At 40.8% G+C, this 18,527-nt stretch overlaps 1 protein-coding gene across 2 annotated transcripts in view; it reads right to left on the bottom strand.

Moving 5' to 3' along the window:
- Window positions 1-3,177: 3,177 nt before the first annotated feature.
- LOC115138635 (syntaxin-binding protein 6-like) overlaps window positions 3,178-18,527 on the bottom strand; it is a 112,096-nt gene continuing 96,746 nt past the window's right edge. For both annotated transcript variants that reach the window (XM_029675700.2, XM_029675701.2), the window contains exons 5-6: window positions 9,389-9,546; window positions 3,178-4,592 (exon numbers count right to left, since the gene is read on the bottom strand). In XM_029675700.2, coding sequence (XP_029531560.1) covers window positions 4,569-4,592; window positions 9,389-9,546 — 182 coding nt within the window. In that variant the 3' untranslated portion in view covers window positions 3,178-4,568. The remainder of the gene's footprint in view (window positions 4,593-9,388; window positions 9,547-18,527) is intronic.

The following is an 18,527-nucleotide window of genomic DNA, read 5'->3' as shown; positions in this document are numbered from 1 at the left end:
CTGAATGAATGAAATATTCTTATTAAATACTTTTTTCTTTACATAGTTGAATGTGCTGAAAACAAAATCACACAAAAATTATCAAGGGAAATCAAATTTATCAACCATGGAGGTCTGGATTTGGAGTCACACTCAAAATCAAAGTGGAAAACCACACTACAGGCTGATCCAACTACCATGACTGACCCACCGCCAAAGCGGTCATGCTGGAGGATGTTGCAGGCAGCAGAACGTTCTCCACGGCGTCTCCAGACTGTCACATGTGCTCAGTGTGAACCTGCTTTCATCTGTGAAGAGCACAGGGCGCCAGTGGCGAATTTGCCAATCTTTGGTGTTCTCTGGCAAATGCCAAATGTCCTGCACGGTGTTGGGCTGTAAGCACAACCCCCACCTGTGGACGTCGGATCCTCATACCACCCTCATGGAGTCTGTTTCTGATCGTTTGAGCAGACACATGCACATTTGTGGCCTGCTGGAGGTCATTTTGCAGGGCTCTGGCAGTGCTCCTCCTTGCACAAAGGCAGAGGTAGCGGTCCTGCTGCTGGGTTGTTGCCCTCCTACGGCCTCCTCCACGTCTCCTGATGTACTGGCCTGTCTTCTGGTAGCGCCTCCATGCTCTGGACACTACGCTGACAGACACAGCAAACCTTCTTGCCACATCTCGCATTGATGTGCCATCCTGGATGAGCTGCACTACCTGAGCCACTTGTGTGGGTTGTAGACTCCATCTCATGCTACCACTAGAGTGAAAGCACCGCCAGCATTCAAAAGTGACCAAAACATCAGCCAGGAAGCATAGGAACTGAGAAGTGGTCTGTGGTCCCCACCTGCAGAACCACTCCTTTATTGAGGGTGTCTTGCCTGTAATTTCCACCTGTTGTCTTTTCCATTTGCACAACAGCATGTGAAATGTATTGTCAATCAGTGTTGCTTCCTAAGTGGACAGTTTGATTTCACAGAAGTGTGATTGACTTGGAGTTACATTGTGTTGTTGAAGGGTTCCCTTTATTTTTTTGAGCAGTGTACAAAAAAATGAAGGGAGGAATGGAGGGGAGAGGAGGAGGATTCAGTGGCTGTTGGAGGAGAGAGTTACAACAGGAGAGCCCCGCTCTGGAAATGTTTTATGGGGTACTTAGTTACCCTCTCGGGCAGTAAAGGTATATCATGTATTTCTACATCACTACCGTTCCCTGCTCCCCTGCTTGTCAAAAAGACGGCATCATTCATTTAGGATTTAAAGCACTATTAGTGGGTGGGTGAGAACGGGAGGATCATTTTGATGCAGATCCAATTCTGCTCGCTTGTGCCTGACACACAAATGTAAGACTTCATCTGGGAGTCTGGATTAGTGTTCCGTCCACATTGCTGTTCCATTGTTGAGAGATTTAATTACTATATACACTTCTCCAGATGTGGTCTGTGGAATAACATGGATAATTAATGTGAATAGCATCATTAGAAACTTCCTCAATAGTTTAATCATGTTAATTATATTTGCCCAAAATCTGAGTATTACATTTCAGTAATTTAGCACTCTCTTATTGAGAGCGACTTACAGTTAGTGCATTACTTTTAAGATTGATATGTGGTTGTCCCACCTAGCTAAGGCATAGTAAGTGCAGCAGAGCTTGAAAGGGGGAAATTAATAAAAGTCACATTTGGGGCTGCTGAGGGACCGAACAAAAATATAAATGCAACATGCAAGAATTCATATAAGGAAATCAATCAACTGAAATAAATAAATTCGGCCCTAATCTATAGATTTCACATTGGGCAGGGGCACACCCAATTTAGAGCCAGGCGCAGCCAATCAATTCATTTTTCCCTGCAAAAGGCCTTCAGTTTCATCAGCTGTCCAGGCGGCTGGTCTCAGATGATCCCGCAGGTGAAGAAGCCGGATGTGGAGGTCCTGGTTACATGTGGTCTACAGTTGGGAAGCTGGTTGGAATTACAGACCAATTCTCTAGAAGTTAGAGGTGGCTTATGGTAGAGAAATTAACATTCAATTATCTGGAGGACATTCCTACAAGCCAATTGCATGCTGCCTCAAAACCTGAGACATCTGTAGCATTGTGTGACAAACTGCACATTTTAGAGTGGCCTTTTATTGTCCACAGAACAAGGTGCATCTGTGTAATGACCATGCTGTTTAATCATCTTCTTGACATGCCACACCTGTCAGGTGGATGGACTATCTTGGCAAGTGATAAATGCTCACTAACAGGGATGTAAACAAATGTGTACACAAAATCTGAGAAGTAAGCCTTTTTTTTGTTGCATATGGAACATTTCTGGGATCTTATTTCAGCTCATGAAACATGGGACCAACACTTCACATGTTGCGTTTATATTTTTGTTCAGTATAGACACTTGGACATAGAAGCCTGCACACATGCTGTGTCACTGTGGTAAGAATGTTAGCTCTACAACAGAGCCCCCAGTAGTGGATAACTAGGTGATACACAAACTTAAATGACCTAAACAGTATACATGCCCCTCCCATAATTTTTTTCTAGTTTTAACTACAAAATTTCACATCCAAAAAAGCAAACATCGGCAGCAATTTAAAGACAGACTTGAGACTGTGTTTATTTAGATGTTATGTAATCTGATATAAACAGAGGTTTTGGAATAATTCAATGTGTGACCTTCAAACTCTAAAAAGCATTGGTCTGTGATGTTTCTTTGAAAAGAATGGTATAAGTCTGTATTACATGTGCCTAGTATTGAGACCATCTATAATAACTACCTTTTCATTCCATTAGCCTATTCTACATACAGTACTGTGGCCTTCTGTATTCGCCACACAATCCACTTCCAACAAGCACCATACATCTTAAGGAACAACCCCCTCTTTCAAACCTGGTGCCACACATTCTTGATCTTCTCCTTTTGGTTATTGATCTAGCAAGGCAGTGTTACCATGGGTTACCATGAGTGTTATCATAACATATTCATACTGCTCAAGTCAAATGACATGCTGTTGAAGTACCTATGAAAGAGTATGTTTAAAAACACCGATATAGAAGCATTGCACTTGGATTGTTCTGGACCGTAACTAGTCATATGACATGTAAAAAGATGCTGACTTATTCACTGACCAATGGAGTGTAGACTAAATGACTTGCAATAGTAGCTTGCAATTGCTACAAAAACATTTCATAACCATCAGACAAATTACTTTCAATATTTTTTTATTTAAAACAATGAACATCCAAAATGTAAGGATGAAGCGGATTAGAATTTGAGGCAACTAGAATTTCAGTAAGAACTTAACGGTGCTCGCTGCAAGGTAAGGTTGTCAGTGCATTGTGACGGTTGGACAAATCCAAAATATAAGCGTAATAAACAAGACATATCCACACTGCGGGGGGTTTAGTTGCTTCAAATAGCTTGTAAGGAAGCCACGGTTACACAGTGAATGCAGACCAATATTGTACAATGCTGCTAGTGATGATGTGTCAATATGCTGCTTTACATATCAGAACAAAAAACTTTATATAAACACAAGTTAAACTATAAGTACAAGATGTGACCAAGGTTGGAGTTGAAAGGATTACAATCAAAATTATATTTACAGGGATGATTCGACACCAATTACATTGCAAATGGTGGTAGAATGATCTGATTACAGTCTTATAAGCTTGTTACACTAGCTAATTTACAACGATACAGTAGTCTCTTACCTTACAATAAACCGTCTGATCTCGTCCATACAGCCAAGCGCTTCAATAACACTTAAGAAATACCAACAGTGAAGCCTAAATACTTGTTTTTTCTGTGTGGGTTTTATTCAACCTTTTATAATGAAAGTGGATTTTGGTAGACCATGCACCTGAACCCTTGGTCACTTTAATGAATAGCTCACAGACTGTTTTGCAGAATATTAAACTTGGAAAACATACCATATTGGTTGAAATGTAAGCTTGCAGCAGTAGTTTTTAGAAGCCACATGAGAATGTCCTCCACACATTTGGCTAATATTACATCTGAAATGAATGTATGCACCAATGAGCTTTTCAAAACAATATGATGCCAAATAGTCAAACGACAAAAGAGAGTGAAGAACTCATCTCCTTTAGACAAGTTGATGTTCACATACTGGGGTGTACATTGCTGACTCTGTACAGTAAAATAGCCATCATATGATATGCATGTGTCATGTCATACACTCTGCTGCAGTTATATTCTCCTCTTCCAGCACCGTATGTAAAGTCACTTCTTTGAGGGAGTTGAATACCTGTTCCTTTTAGGGGGATTTGGACGGTGGTGTGTGTGTGTGTTGGGGTGGGGAGGGCAGTGACCAGTCAGTCATTTCCATGGTTTGTCACAGTAAGGTCAAGGAGTACTATGGGAGCAATGGAGGGAGTAAAATAAGAGTTAGCCGTGAAACATTTGCTCTCAACCGTCTCATCTGTGTTCCGTCCCTCTTTCTCTCCCCCCTCCTCGTCATCAGATCTTCGTTAGAAACAAATAAATGTTACCTTCGTTACAAGAAATACAAATAATACAATCTGAAACCTGCCCTATGGCATCTGGCACGCTTGGTGGACCCCTCTCCTCAAAGTTTAACATTTATGCTTCATGGCCAGCTGTGGAGAGGAAAAAGAGAGGGGAAGGGACAAAACGAGAGCACGTCAGCCATGTGGAGATATATAAACATCATGCAGTGACTAAGTGAAATGAGAAAGCAATTTAAGTGAACATTTCTTTAACACCCCCTATGGGGTTGCCAAAAATAACAAACAAAACACAATAAGATTAAATATCTATTAATTTCTGGAAACTGCAAAAACAAAAATAAATTCCAAAGTTAGCAAGCACATTAAAATCCGACCACCAACAAATGAAAGTAAAAGAACCTCATTGATACTACTTTGTTTCCCACCTGGTGGAGGCTAACATGCTTGGCATCGTGAGTAGTAGAACAAGGACAAGCAGGGTCTATTCTCTAGGCAGAAAGGAATAATAGCTATAAGGGTGGTGTTATTCCCCAGGGGTTGGTAAGCAGCCCACGCCCCAGTGTTTTCATCAGGCAGTGACTGGTCACTCAGACTTCATCTCTTAAAAAGAGAGTTCTAGCGGGCTTGTCTGGAGGCTCATTAAGGAGAAGGCCAGAGCCACCAATCTAAATCTCTCACACACACACACACACACACACACACACACACACACACACACCCCTAGGTTTCAAAATAGAGGTGGGTGAAATCTCCAGAGCTAACAAGTGGGGGCAGCAGAGCTGCAGCACAGACCAGACGGCCACCTTCTGTGGGGATGGTGAGAGCTCAACAGTGGTGCTAATGGACTGATGTCACACAGAGCCTCAGCAGAGACACTGCAGAGACAGACTGACTGAATCTGCAGTGTTGTTTCCCGCTACAGGTCACCTTAACACGTATGGAGTCCACTACAAGATACCATATGTTCTCAACTTGAACTAAAGTATACTGAATCACAGGTAGAAAGAGGGAGATGTGGTGTCTTGTTCAATGGCATTACATGGGGGGGGGGGGGGGGGGGGGGGAGTAGCGCAGTTGGCAGATACAGGATGTTCCCAACGTTTATTTAACATCAAAAACTGAAGAGGGGGAAAGATACAACTTTCAAAACATTGACTAAATATTGTTCAACGTTATGACCAGTCAGAGAAGATGTTGCAGAATATATTTACTGTAGCTAGCTAACATCACCTTCCTACCAGTGGTTATCCACGTACATTATAGGGTTGCATCTTTTAACACACGGACACAAACATGCTTTAGTGAGTGCAAGACTAACACTGCAAGACAACTAATTGGTTAAATTGTTCACAAAATGGAGCATTTAATTGCAGGAGCTCAATGTGGAAGTGGATGGAGTGTCTTATCTGTATGGGGAGTTAGTGCCTTCAGAAAGAATTCATACCCCTGGACTTATTCCACATTTTGTTGCGTTAAACCCCAAATTCATATTTGATTAAAAAAATAATAATAATCTCACCCATCTACAATACTCCATAATGACAAAGTGAAAACATGTTTTAGAAATGTTTATTGAAAATGAAATACATAAATATCTAATTTACATAAGTATTCACACCCCTGAGTCAATCATTTGTAGAAGCACCATTGGCAGCAATTACAGCTGTGAGTCTTTGGGTAAGTCTCTAAGAGCTTTGCACACCTGGATTGTATTATATTTGCCCATTATTCCATTCAAAATTCTTCAAGCTCTGTCAAGTTGATTGTTGATCCTTGCTAGACTGCCATTTTCAAGTCTGGGCCATAGATTTTCAAGCCGTTTTAGGTCAAATCTGTAACTAGGCCGCTCAAGAACATCGTCTTGGTAAGCAACTCCAGTGTAGATTTGGCCCTGTGTTTTAGTTTATTGTTTGCTGCTAAAAGGTGAATTCATCTCCAAGTGTCTAGTGGAAAACAGATATGCAGAGTGGTACTCAGTGATGTGCTGGACTTGACCCAAACATAACACTTTGTTTTCAGGACAAAAAGTTAATTTCCTTGCCACATATTTGGCAGTATTACTTAAGTGCCTTGTTGCAAACAGGACCCATGTTTTGGAATATTTCTATTCTGTACAGGCTTCCTTCTTTTCACTCTGTCAATTAGGTTACTATTTTGGAGTAACTACAATGTTGCTGATCCATCCTCAATATACTCATATCACAACCATTAAACTCTAACTGATTTAAAATCACCACTGGGCTCATGGTGAAATGCCTGAGCAGTTTCCTTTCTCTCCAGCAACTGAGTTAGGAAGGACGCCTGTATAATTGTAGTGACTGGGTGTATTGATACACCATCCAAAGTGAAATTATGAACTTCCCCATGCTCAAAAGGATATTCAGCATTTGCCTTTTTATTTTATTACCAATCGATGTCCTTCTTTGCGAGGCATTGAAAAACCTCCTTGGTCTTTCTGGTTTAATCTTCGCTTGAAATTCAATACTGGATTATGAAGAGACTTCACAGATAATTGTATGCATGGGGTAAAGAGATGCGGTAGTCATTCAGAAATCATGTTAAGCACTATTATTGAACACGGAATGAGTCCATGCAACTTATGTGATTTGTTAAGCACATTTCTACTCCTGAAATTATTTAGGCTTGCATTACAAAGAAATGTCAGCTTTAAATGTTTTATTCATTTCCTAAATGTTCAACAAATAAATTCCACTATGACATTATCGGGTATTGTGTGTAGATCAGTGACACAAAATCTCAATTTAACAACAAAATGTGGAAAGATTATGCGCTCTATCTGGAACAGTGGGTCACCAACGTTGGGTGATCCTGTTTTTACAGGAAGTGCAAGAAGCCAGGTCAAAGACAATTATAGTTACTTTAAAAGTTATTGGAATTGATCAGTCGTGAGTTAGAAGCGGAGCACGATTCGTATTTTTACAAATGATGTCCTTTGCAATTTATTCCCTGTTTTTGCAGCAAAATCATATTATGAGAATGGTATGGTTAAGCAGCGAGTGATTAGTTCTCCTTGTGTGACGGATAGTTGGATTGAGAGGATGAGAGAAGCCCATGGAGAATAGCTGGGAGAGAGAGAATAGATGGAGGAATAAACTATGAATAGGAGGGATTCCTAACAAGAACATCTAGCTAGTGAAACACCCTGCTGTGCGGCCAGAAGCAACAAATTAACCACTTAGACTGAATCACCTGAGGATGGAGAACAGTGTTTGATATTTTTGCTGAGTTTAGAGCTCAAACTGAGTTTACAGAAAATCCATTTGGGATGAATTGTTAGTCTAAGACAATGGGGAAATGTGGGTTACATAGTACCATTATGTGGTATAGCCTATACCCTTGGTAACATGTACTACTAGTAAGGTTATTCATTGTGTGGTACAGCCTATACCCTTGGTAACATGTACTACTAGTAAGGTTATTCATTATGTGGTATAGCCTATACCCTTGGTAACATGTACTACTAGTAAGGTTATTCATTATGTGGTATAGCCTATACTCTTGGTAACATGTACTACTAGTAAGGTTATTCATTATGTGGTATAGCCTATACCCTTGGTAACATGTACTACTAGTAAGGTTATTCATTATGTGGTATAGCCTATACTCTTGGTAACATGTACTACTAGTAAGGTTATTCATTATGTGGTATAGCCTATACCCTTGGTAACATGTACTACTAGTAAGGTTATTCATTATGTGGTATAGCCTATACCCTTGGTAACATGTACTACTAGTAAGGTTATTCATTATGTGGTATAGCCTATACCCTTGGTAACATGTACTACTAGTAAGGTTATTCATTATGTGGTATAGCCTATACCCTTGGTAACATGTACTACTAGTAAGGTTATTCATTATGTGGTATAGCCTATACCCTTGGTACCATGTACTACTAGTAAGGTTATTCATTATGTTTGGTGTCACTTAGAAATGTCCTTGTTTTTGAAAGAAAAACACTTTTTCGTCCATTAAAATGTCAAATTGATCAGAACTACAGTGTAGACATTGTTAATGTTGTAAATGACTATCGTAGCTGGAAACAGCTGATTTTTAATAGAATATCTACATAGGCATACCGAGGCCCATTATCAAGCAACCATCACTCCTGTGTTCCAATGGCACGTTGTGTTAGCTAATACAAGTTTATAATTTTAAAAGACTAATTGATCATTAGAAAACCCTTTCGCAATTATGTTAGCACAGCTGAAAACTGTTGTGCTCATAAAAAAAAACAATAAAACTGGCTTTCTTTAGACTAGATGAGTATCTGGAATATCTGGAACATCAGCATGGGTTCGATTACAGGCTCAAAATGACCAGAAACAAATAACTATCTTCCGAAACTCATCAGTCTATTCTTGTTCTGAGAAATGAAGGCTATTCCATGCGGGAAATTGCCAAGAAACTGAAGATCTCGTACAACGCTGTGTACTACTCCCTTCACAGAACAGCGCAAACTGGCTCTAACCAGAATAGAAAGAGGAGTGGGAGGCCCCGGTGCACAACTGAGCAAGAGGACAAGTATTAAGTACATTAGTGTGTCTAGTTTGAGAAACAGACGTCTCACAAGTCCTCAAAGTCAACAGTGAAGAGGTTGATTCCGGGATGTTGGCCTTCTAGAGTTCCTCTCTCCAGTGTCTGTGTTCTTTTGCCCATCTTAATCTTTTATTTTTATTGGCAAAGCTAAGATATGGCTTTTTCATTGCAACTCTGCCTAGAAGGCCAGCATCCCGGAGTCGCTTCTTCACTGTTAACGTTGAAACTGGTGTGTTGCGGGTACTATTTAATGAAGCTGCCAGATGAGGACTTGTAAGGCGTCTGTTTGTGCTTTCCTTTCAAAAACAAGGACATTTCTAAGTGACCCCAAACTTTTGAACGGTAGTGTGTGTGTGTGTGTGTTTCACCTTGTGTGCAGTGACGGCGAACTGCTCAGCACTGTTCTTCATCTCCCCTGTTTTCTCCTCAGCCCTGCCTAAGCGCTCCCCTCGCTCGTTCAGCGCCTGGCTGGCCTTCTGTACAGCGCTGGTCACACTGTCTGCTGCCGAGTGGAGTATACTGTTACCTGGAGAGGAGGGCAATATAGAAAGAGACAGAGAGAAAGAGTAAAATGAGAGGCGGGAGGGGATGGGATAAATATAATAAATTATACATTGCCTTCTATCTCATCACTATCAACAAAATAACTCCATGCAGCACTACTGATATGAGTTTGGTAGAAATCCCCTGCTTTATAAGATAATGCTGATATTTCATTCAGCAACCTTGGCCGGACGTTGATTATTGACAAGGAACAGGTCAAAAATAAGGTTACTCTAAATCAGGAATGCCAAGGAAGCCAGCTAATGAGGTTTTCTACAGAGATTGGATTCCTGTGAGAAACAAGCCAATGAAATTAAAAACCACATCACACTCCTCATTTACAAAGCTTAGACTGATGAGGTCTATCACACCATTTCTCTCAAATTGAACTGAAACAACCTCCTCACTACTTGAAAGTGTACCAAATAGCTTCAGGTGTTCCTCTTTTCTTTAGTAAAACTTTAGTGCTCATTCTCTTTTCTTTCTCTCAGACTGAAGTGAGATAATGGCGGAGAAGGGAGGGAGTGTATCTGACGATCCCTGGCGGCACAACTGTGTGGATGAGAGGAAAGAACAGAACAGTCTTCCTCCGATAGCCCCGACCCTGCGGATGTTTCAAACTGGCAAGCTATTAATCTACGCTCTGGACAGCGAGGCCTGCCGTCGACCCACAACGCTAACAATCGTTGCGTGTTCATATATCCAAGGGAGGCACCAATATAAACAGTTTTGAGCAGTGTTTTTGCTATGAAGTTTCTTCTATTGTTGACCTTGCTTGGGTTATTTTGTTGTCTGGGAAGGCGGACAATGAAATATTTTTTTCATCAGTTGTTCCAAAGTTGTGAACGAGCCATTCTTCAGCAGAACTGGGGACTGGTACTGCAATGTTCTGTATGCACAATGGACAAAAACACCACCAACAAAAAAAAGAAAAAAAGGCCAGCTCTAACAATGTGCTCTTCTCAACTTGCTGACTGTGGAAGGAATATAAATACAACGGAACTCAAAGTAACTGATGCTTTCACTGTTTGAAGAGGATGGCCTCTTGGGGTTACAGTTCAGGCAATGACACTTACATAGGTAGATCCTTTGAACAGTCCCAAACAGGGAAACAGATCCCAATCAAAGGTTTATTCACATGCTCCACTAAGGCAGTTATTTATCTTAGAACTTGTCCTTATGTGGGAAAAACGAAGCGTGAATTAAAAGAAAGAATCTCGGACAGTCAATTTAACATGTCTTCCCAAACGGAATCCACACTGTAGAGTGTATACAGGGAGGCTGACTGACTGATAACTGGCAGAGTTGTGGTGCAGCGGGGTAGGTGACAGCCCAAAGCAGATGGGATGCCAGCTGGTCTTACTCTCCTCTGCTTTCCTTCAAAGGAAGTTAACTTGATAAAGTCAAAGCCGTCCGCTCACACAGAACTACTGGGAGGAAGAAAAGCTTTCCCCGGTTTCTCTCCCAGACCGGCTAAATCACCAATAGATAGATAGCGGATTTGCCCTTCCCTCAAGGCTCTGGATTTCATGACAGTCCAGGGAAGGAGAAGTGTTTATTTAGCATCTTCCTCACAGTAGTAAAAAACTAAAGTACTTGTATTGGGACACAGGTGTCAAGTTTCCTCGATGTCTCCCTCCAATCCCTTAAAAAACTCCTCTTCACCTGAAAACAGAGAAGGAGGGATGAGAGCTCTTTACCTCCATCCAGATCCCTTTTTACCCCCCCCCCCTTCTACTGAGAGAGCCCAGAGACATCCCACACACACTCTTTACTTTAGTCTCTTTCTTGCTTCTCACTTGTTTCCCTGGGCAGGGTGATTCCGGCCTGGCTGCTGGTGGAGTCCCCTCCTATGGTGAATGTCATTAAAGAGAATAGCAGGGAGGCAGGTTGTGTGGTGACTGTATGGCCCTGGGTCTTTACTCTGTAGAGTTGATTTAGGTGGCGTCATGCTGTAAGGGGGATTTGTAGGAGTGAGGCATGGCATGGTGATTCAACATTGTCCTCGGATTCTGTTGAGATTTCTCTTCACAAGAACATGGGGGAGTGATGCCTTGCCTTTAACAAACACCTCTGGGGTTTTTTTTGGGGGGGGGGGGACCAAGGCAATCTCCGCTCATTGCAAAATGCCACTTCAGTGTTAAAGTCAGGTGAGAGAGCTGGCAAAACAAATTTGGGCAAAGTGTTGCTTTGACATTTGGTATGATAATGTACTTCTGTTTGGCTAGTGAGCTTTTCTGAAATGGGTCTTTCGTAAAGAATTAACGGTCTATCCCTGTGAAGGAACCTGACCTTCCTGAGTCTGTGTTCTATGTCTCAGGGAACTCCTACTTCAACAATGCAGGGAGAATGTGTTTCTACACTCCGATGATATCAACATAATCAGGGCTCGCCTGTAAAACAAAAGGGGACAGAACAAAAGACAAAACCCTTTTTCCGCAACAAAAGTGAAAGAAAAGTCAAATGCCCCATCAAGTGATCACAGGTCAGGCCAACAAAATGTAATGTTGTGATTGTGATGATGAGGACTGTCAACCGCCATTTACTGTCAAAGCCTGCTTGATTGGTTCTGTAACTCACCCAGTTCAGACACTCACACCAATGCACGCACACACTCAGGCATATATTCTAACAGGGACACACATGCTTGCAAGCTCAAACACACTCTTGCATAAGCCTACATATTTGCTATATCTCCAAAATGCAAGCTCAAGCAGAGTCAATTACCATCCATTATGAATTGTGTGCCAGTACGCTGCCCTGAAGTCTCAGTGGGTATTTTAAGAGAAATGGGGCTAAGAGACACTCTGCTGTAGAGTAGCAACACCATCTGCTTGCATTTTATCAAACACTTTCCATAATATTATGACTAAAGGCCTTTGTTGTTGTTCACCTTAAACTAGTGCTACTTGAAAATTTAACAGTTGTAGCATTGTGCACAGTAGGGATGTCTTGGCTGTGTGCTTAGGGTTGTTGTCCTGTTGGAAGGTGAACCTTCACCCCAGTCTGAGGTCCTGAGTACTCTGGAGCAGGTTTTCATCAAGGATCTCTGTACTTTGTTCCGTTCATCTTTCCCTCAAACCTGACTAGTCTCCCAGTCCCAGCCACTGTAAAACATCCCCACAGCATGAACCTGCCACCACCATGCTTCACCGTAGGGATGGTATTTTGCCAGGTGATAAGTGCTGCCTGGTTATCTCCAGTTGTGATGATTGGCATTCAGGCCAAAGATTTCAGACTTGTTTCTCATGGTCTGAGAGTCTTTAGGTGCCTTTTGGCAAACTCCAAGCAGCCTGTCATGTGCCTTCCACTGAGGAGTGGCTTCTGTCTGGCCACTCTACCATAAAGGCCTGATTGGTAGAGTGCTGCAGAGATGGTTGTCCTTCTGGAAGGTTCTCCCATCTCCACAGAGGAACTCTGGAGCTCTGTCAGAGTGACGAACGGGTTCTTGGTCACCTCCTTGACCAAGGCCCTTCTCCAACGATTGCTCAGTTTGGCTGGGCGGCCAGCTCTAGGAAAAGTATTGGTGGTTCCAAACTTCTTCCATTTAAGAATGAGGGAGGATAATTTGTTCTTCCTGTCAGTGAAGCCTGTGCTTCCGTTACTGACAGGAGATCTGCTGAAGCCCGACCTCTCCAAAGACACCGACCTAACGCAAAGCCTCCAAAAGATTATGTCCAGTGTCCTCGAGTACAGCCTACTGACAATAACATAACTTCTGTCCATCTCTTTCCTCTTCGACCTAAAATACAGAGGCGAAGGGGATGATTTGAATGAGATGAGAGAAGGACTCCTGAAAGAGATGGTGGCGGGGGGGCGGAGGCAGGGGTGGTGGTGCTACTGGTACTGGGGGAGATGATGACTCGAACGATGGCAAGAAAATTAATTTAGAGGGATCTCCTCCAGAAGCGAAGGGCCCAAACCACAGCCAATGTACCCATCACAGTCTGTGAAGACACCAAACTGACTCGCTACCTACAGGAACAGCCTGACCCAAAGGATAATCCCCTGACCTGGTGACGAGACAACCAGACTTGCTATCCTTTGATGTGGAAGCTGGCACGCAGATACATGAGCATCGCATTAGAGCGAATGTTCAGCACTGCAGGGAACATTGTCACCCCTGTCCACTCATGCCTCAAGCTGGACAAAGTCAATAAGCTCACTTTACTGGCACAAAACCTGGAGCTCGAGGTAGAAGATGATGCGTAGTTTGCATTTTACTAGCCGTCGCCGTTTGCAATAAATTAAAGATTTTTATTCTATATTTAATGATTTTTGTTTTAATATAGGCCTATAGATCTACTGTTAATATGTGCTCTTACCTATGTATGTTGCTGCTGTTAGTAGTAAGTTATTGTAGAAGTGCTAGCACATGGCACTTTAGTAACCTGGACTTTCTTTAATACAATGCACATTTTTATTGCTTTATGTTAAATAAATAAATGGTTCTTCTTAAAAAAAGATTGTATGTGTCTGAGAGTCCCATATGCGACACATCCATTAGGCTAGTAAACTGAACTAAAGTGCAAAAATTATAGAGTTAATTAGCCTACTCCTGTCTATACAGAAATGCATCAAATCATTTCAAATAGGCTACTACACCAGAAAGCAAGATTTGGAAGATCAGAGGATCATTAGCTTATTTAAATAAAAACATGAGCTGTGGATTGTTTTAAAAGGTCCAATGCAGCTGTTTTTATCTCAAAATCAAATCACTTTGGGGTAACAACGACAGCGTGTTCAGAAAGTATTCATACCCTTGACTTATTCCACATGTTGTGTTCCAGTACGAATTCATCATTTATACATATTTCTCTCTCACCCATCTACATACCCATAATGACAAAGTGAAAACTTGCTTTTAGACATTTTTACAAATGTATTGATAATGAAATACAGAAATCTAATTTGCATAAATATTCACACCCCTGAGTCAATACATGTTAGAATCACCTTTGGCAGTGATTACAGCTGTCTTTTTACAGTCTTTCTGGCTAAGAACTTTATGCACCAGGATTATATTTGCACATTATTCTTTAAAACATTTGTCAAGCTTTGTCAAGTTGGTTGTTGATCGTTGCTAGATAGCCATTTTCAATTCTTGCCTTATATTTTCATGCCGATTTAAGTCAAAACTGTAACTAGGCCACCCAGGAACATTCAATGTTGTCTTGGCAAGCAGGTCCAGTGGATACTTGGCCTTGTGTTTTCGTTTTATTGTCCTGCTGAAAGGTGAATATGTATATGTTGCAAAGAGGAGTGAACCAGGTTTTCCTCCAGGACTTTGCCTGTGCTTAGCTCTTTTCCATTTATTTTTATCCCCCCCAAAAACCCTCCCTAGTCCTTGCTGATGACAAGCATACTGTACCCATAACATGATGCAGCCAACACCATGCTTGAAAAAATGAAGAGTGGTACTCAGTGATGTTTTTGCTCAAAACAAAGATTTGTATTCAGAACATAAAGTTTATTTCTTAGCCCAACATTTTTTTCCCAGTTTTACTTTAGTGTATGTTTTGAATATATATATTCTGTACAGGCTTCCTTCTTTTCATTGTCATTTAGGTTAGTATTGTGAAGTAACTACAATGTTGCTGATCCATCCTCATTCCTCCTATCACAGCCATTAAACTAACTGTTTTAAAGTCACCATTGGCCTCATGGTGAAATCCTTAAGCATTTTCCTTCCTCTCTGGAAACGTAGTTAGGAAGGACGCCTGTATCTTTGTAGTAACTGGGTGTATTGATACACCATCCAAAGTGTAATTAATAACTTCACCGTTCTCAAAGGGATATTCAATGTCTGTTTTTATTGTTATTTTTTTTTACACATCTACCAATAGGTGCCCCTCTTTGCGAGGCATTGGAAAAGCTCCTTGGTCTTTGTGATTGAATCTGTGTTTGAAATGCACTGCTCGACTGAGGGTCCTTACAGATAATTGCATGTGTGGGGTACAGCGATGAGGTAGTCATTAAAAAAATCATGTTAGACACATTATTGCACACAGAGTGAGTCCATGCAACTTATGTGACTTGTTAATCAAATGTTTACCCTGAATGTATTTAGTCGTGCCATAACAAAGGGGTTGAATACTTAGACTCAAGACATTTTAGCTTTCTTTTAATAAAAAAATAAAATACAGTTTGACATTATGGGGTATTTATTGTGTGTAGGCCAGTGACATAACATTTTAATTGAATCCATTTTAAATTCAGGCTGTAACAACAAAATATGGAAGGTGTGAATACTTTCTGGAGGCACTAAGCACCTTGCTGTGGCTGTTTCCATTCAAATAAAGTGTGAATACTTTCTGGAGGCACTAAGCACCTTGCTGTGGCTGTTTCCATTCAAATAAAGTGTGAATACTTTCTGGAGGCACTAAGCACCTTGCTGAGGCTGTTTCCATTCAAATAAAGTGTGAATACTTTCTGGAGGCACTAAGCACCTTGCTGTGGCTGTTTCCATTCAAATAAAGTGTGAATACTTTCTGGAGGCACTAAGCACCTTGCTGTGGCTGTTTCCATTCAAATAAAGTGTGAATACTTTCTGGAGGCACTAAGCACCTTGCTGTGGCTGTTTCCATTCAAATAAAGTGTGAATACTTTCTGGAGGCACTAAGCACCTTGCTGTGGCTGTTTCCATTCAAATAAAGTGTGAATACTTTCTGGAGGCACTAAGCACCTTGCTGTGGCTGTTTCCATTCAAATAAAGTGTGAATACTTTCTGGAGGCACTAAGCACATTGCTGTGGCTGTTTCCATTCAAATAAAGAAACAAAAATAGCTTCTTAGCAAAGAGCAATTTCTCAAGATAAATATTGTTAGAACTGTCTGAACATTAAAAAAGATCTGTTTATTGGCAAAGGTTTGGAACTAATTTACCACCTAGTGATGTTACCAGGCAGGCCAAAACTCCATCCCACCAATTTCAGGCAGTCTTTTCAAACAGCTCTTACACGAAAAGGTCCTCGTCATAATTTTCACAAGTTCACAGTATTATTTCAACCTCATAGTGTGGAAATGTATATAGAAAACATAGAAACATCTTGTTTTTGACTGCACTGGGCCTGTCGGATAGGCGCACCATTTGGGGCAGTGCGCACAGCAAATAGACAATTGTTGAGTTGTGAAAGAGGCATTTTGCAATATTTCCAAATACAATCACAGGAAAACCTAGTTTAGAAAGCAAATGGCTATTGCTGTAAAGAGAGGACAATGAAAATATCTTTTTTTTTTGACAACTAAAAGACAAACTGTAGCCTATCTTATTGGTACCAGTGGAGCATCGGCCATATGCCCACTGAGTGTGCATATTCAATGTCTTTATTATTGGGTCAATGCCACTTGAAAGTCGTGTTATAAAAGATTCTGCTAATCTTTCCATTCATAAAAAGTGTAGTAAAATTGAATGCAATCTGTTGATAAAAGGCCACATTTTTCCCTTGCAAAAAAAGGAAATGTATATGATATAGCCTTGCATACTCCATTACTTGCTGCATTGAAGTCCTTTTTTGCTAACAGTGATTAAATTATAGTATTAGCCTTCATTATCCAATTTCTCATCACATTCGGGATAGTAGTATCTTACATAAGTCTGCAAATGTGATGATGCATGCAATGCTTTATAATAAAGGTTCATTTTTATGGTGAAAATTTGCTTCCCCAAACTGACCGCGTACATATGACACGCCAATCACGACACCAGAAATTCCATGACCGTCCCAACCCGAATGTTACTGTCCTTGTCAGATTTCAGATTGAGGGACTTAACTGCCTTGTTAGTAAAAGTATATATAATTTGAGTTGAATATATACTTTTTTCTGTGCTTACCTTGTAAAAGTAGATGCCGACCTTGCCGTCGACCGTTTATAACAACTTCTTTCCTCATTCTGTTCAAAAAGACCTTGCAACGGAAAACGACTGAATCTACAGTTTCATCGTCTGTGACAAGAAAATGGAAAAGGAATGTCTCAATTTTGGTTTGTTTTTTGTTATTTTATGTTGGACCCAAGATATTACTACATTTTGGATATTACTTGTTAATCCACAGTACAGTTTGTTCTAATATGGTCATTTTGGTTCACTTTGGTTAACTAATGTAATGTACTTGTTAAGTTATTGAAAGGGTTTCATTCTAACAAAAGATATTTCGAAAAAAATACATATTTCAATTTAGGGTAACTGGAATTAATTGGGGAAGTTAGTGGACAGTTTAAATAGAAATTAAGGTCTGTTAGTTATTAATTTGATGAAAAGGTAGCCAATATTCTAACAAGTTTCACTTGAGGTTAATTTGACTGCATAATGTATTAGTTCTGTATCCCATAAGATATCTCACAACAGTTTACAATGGAGCAAAGATGTCTGCTTGAAGTGCCAAACTGACAAGAGGGCATTTGCAGGACAGTTTACAAAATGGTTCAATGGCAAGAAAATACGACTAGATTTACCATTTAGCATCCTAGAATTCAAAAAGTGACAAAAGAAGCAGGCAACATTTTAAACTCCCTCTCACCATTCCAAGACAAGATCTGCCACTGCAGCAAAGAGGCCTGAGAGAATCACGGGATGAGTGCGCGCTGCAGCTTGGCAGTCTAGCCTGATAACGAGGCGATTACCAAATTAGTCTAGCAAATGCTGTTTTATTTCAGGCCCTATTACACGGACCATCAAGTATCCCTAAACAGGTGCCTGGCTGCACATCTCCTCTACACAGATCTAAAAAGGGACTATGCCTCTGCCTCGGAAGTTGAGGGAAACACCAACACAACACTGATGAGGACAGAGACAAGCCATGACACGTGACCGTGATTGAAGTCTGATGAGATAAAAATGCATGTCTTTATTCAATCAATCTTTAGTTTCAATTTCCAGTCAATGAATAAGAGAAACCGGTATTAGGTGTATTTCATGCGCTTTTTGTTGTTGTCTCAACATCCATTGTGTATGTAGTTCATCCCG

Source organism: Oncorhynchus nerka, linkage group LG12 (genome assembly GCF_034236695.1).
Source record: "Oncorhynchus nerka isolate Pitt River linkage group LG12, Oner_Uvic_2.0, whole genome shotgun sequence".
NCBI lineage: Eukaryota > Metazoa > Chordata > Actinopteri > Salmoniformes > Salmonidae > Oncorhynchus > Oncorhynchus nerka.
The sequence above is the reverse complement of the archived record's forward strand: the minus strand, read 5'-3'. Positions and strand labels throughout refer to the sequence as shown.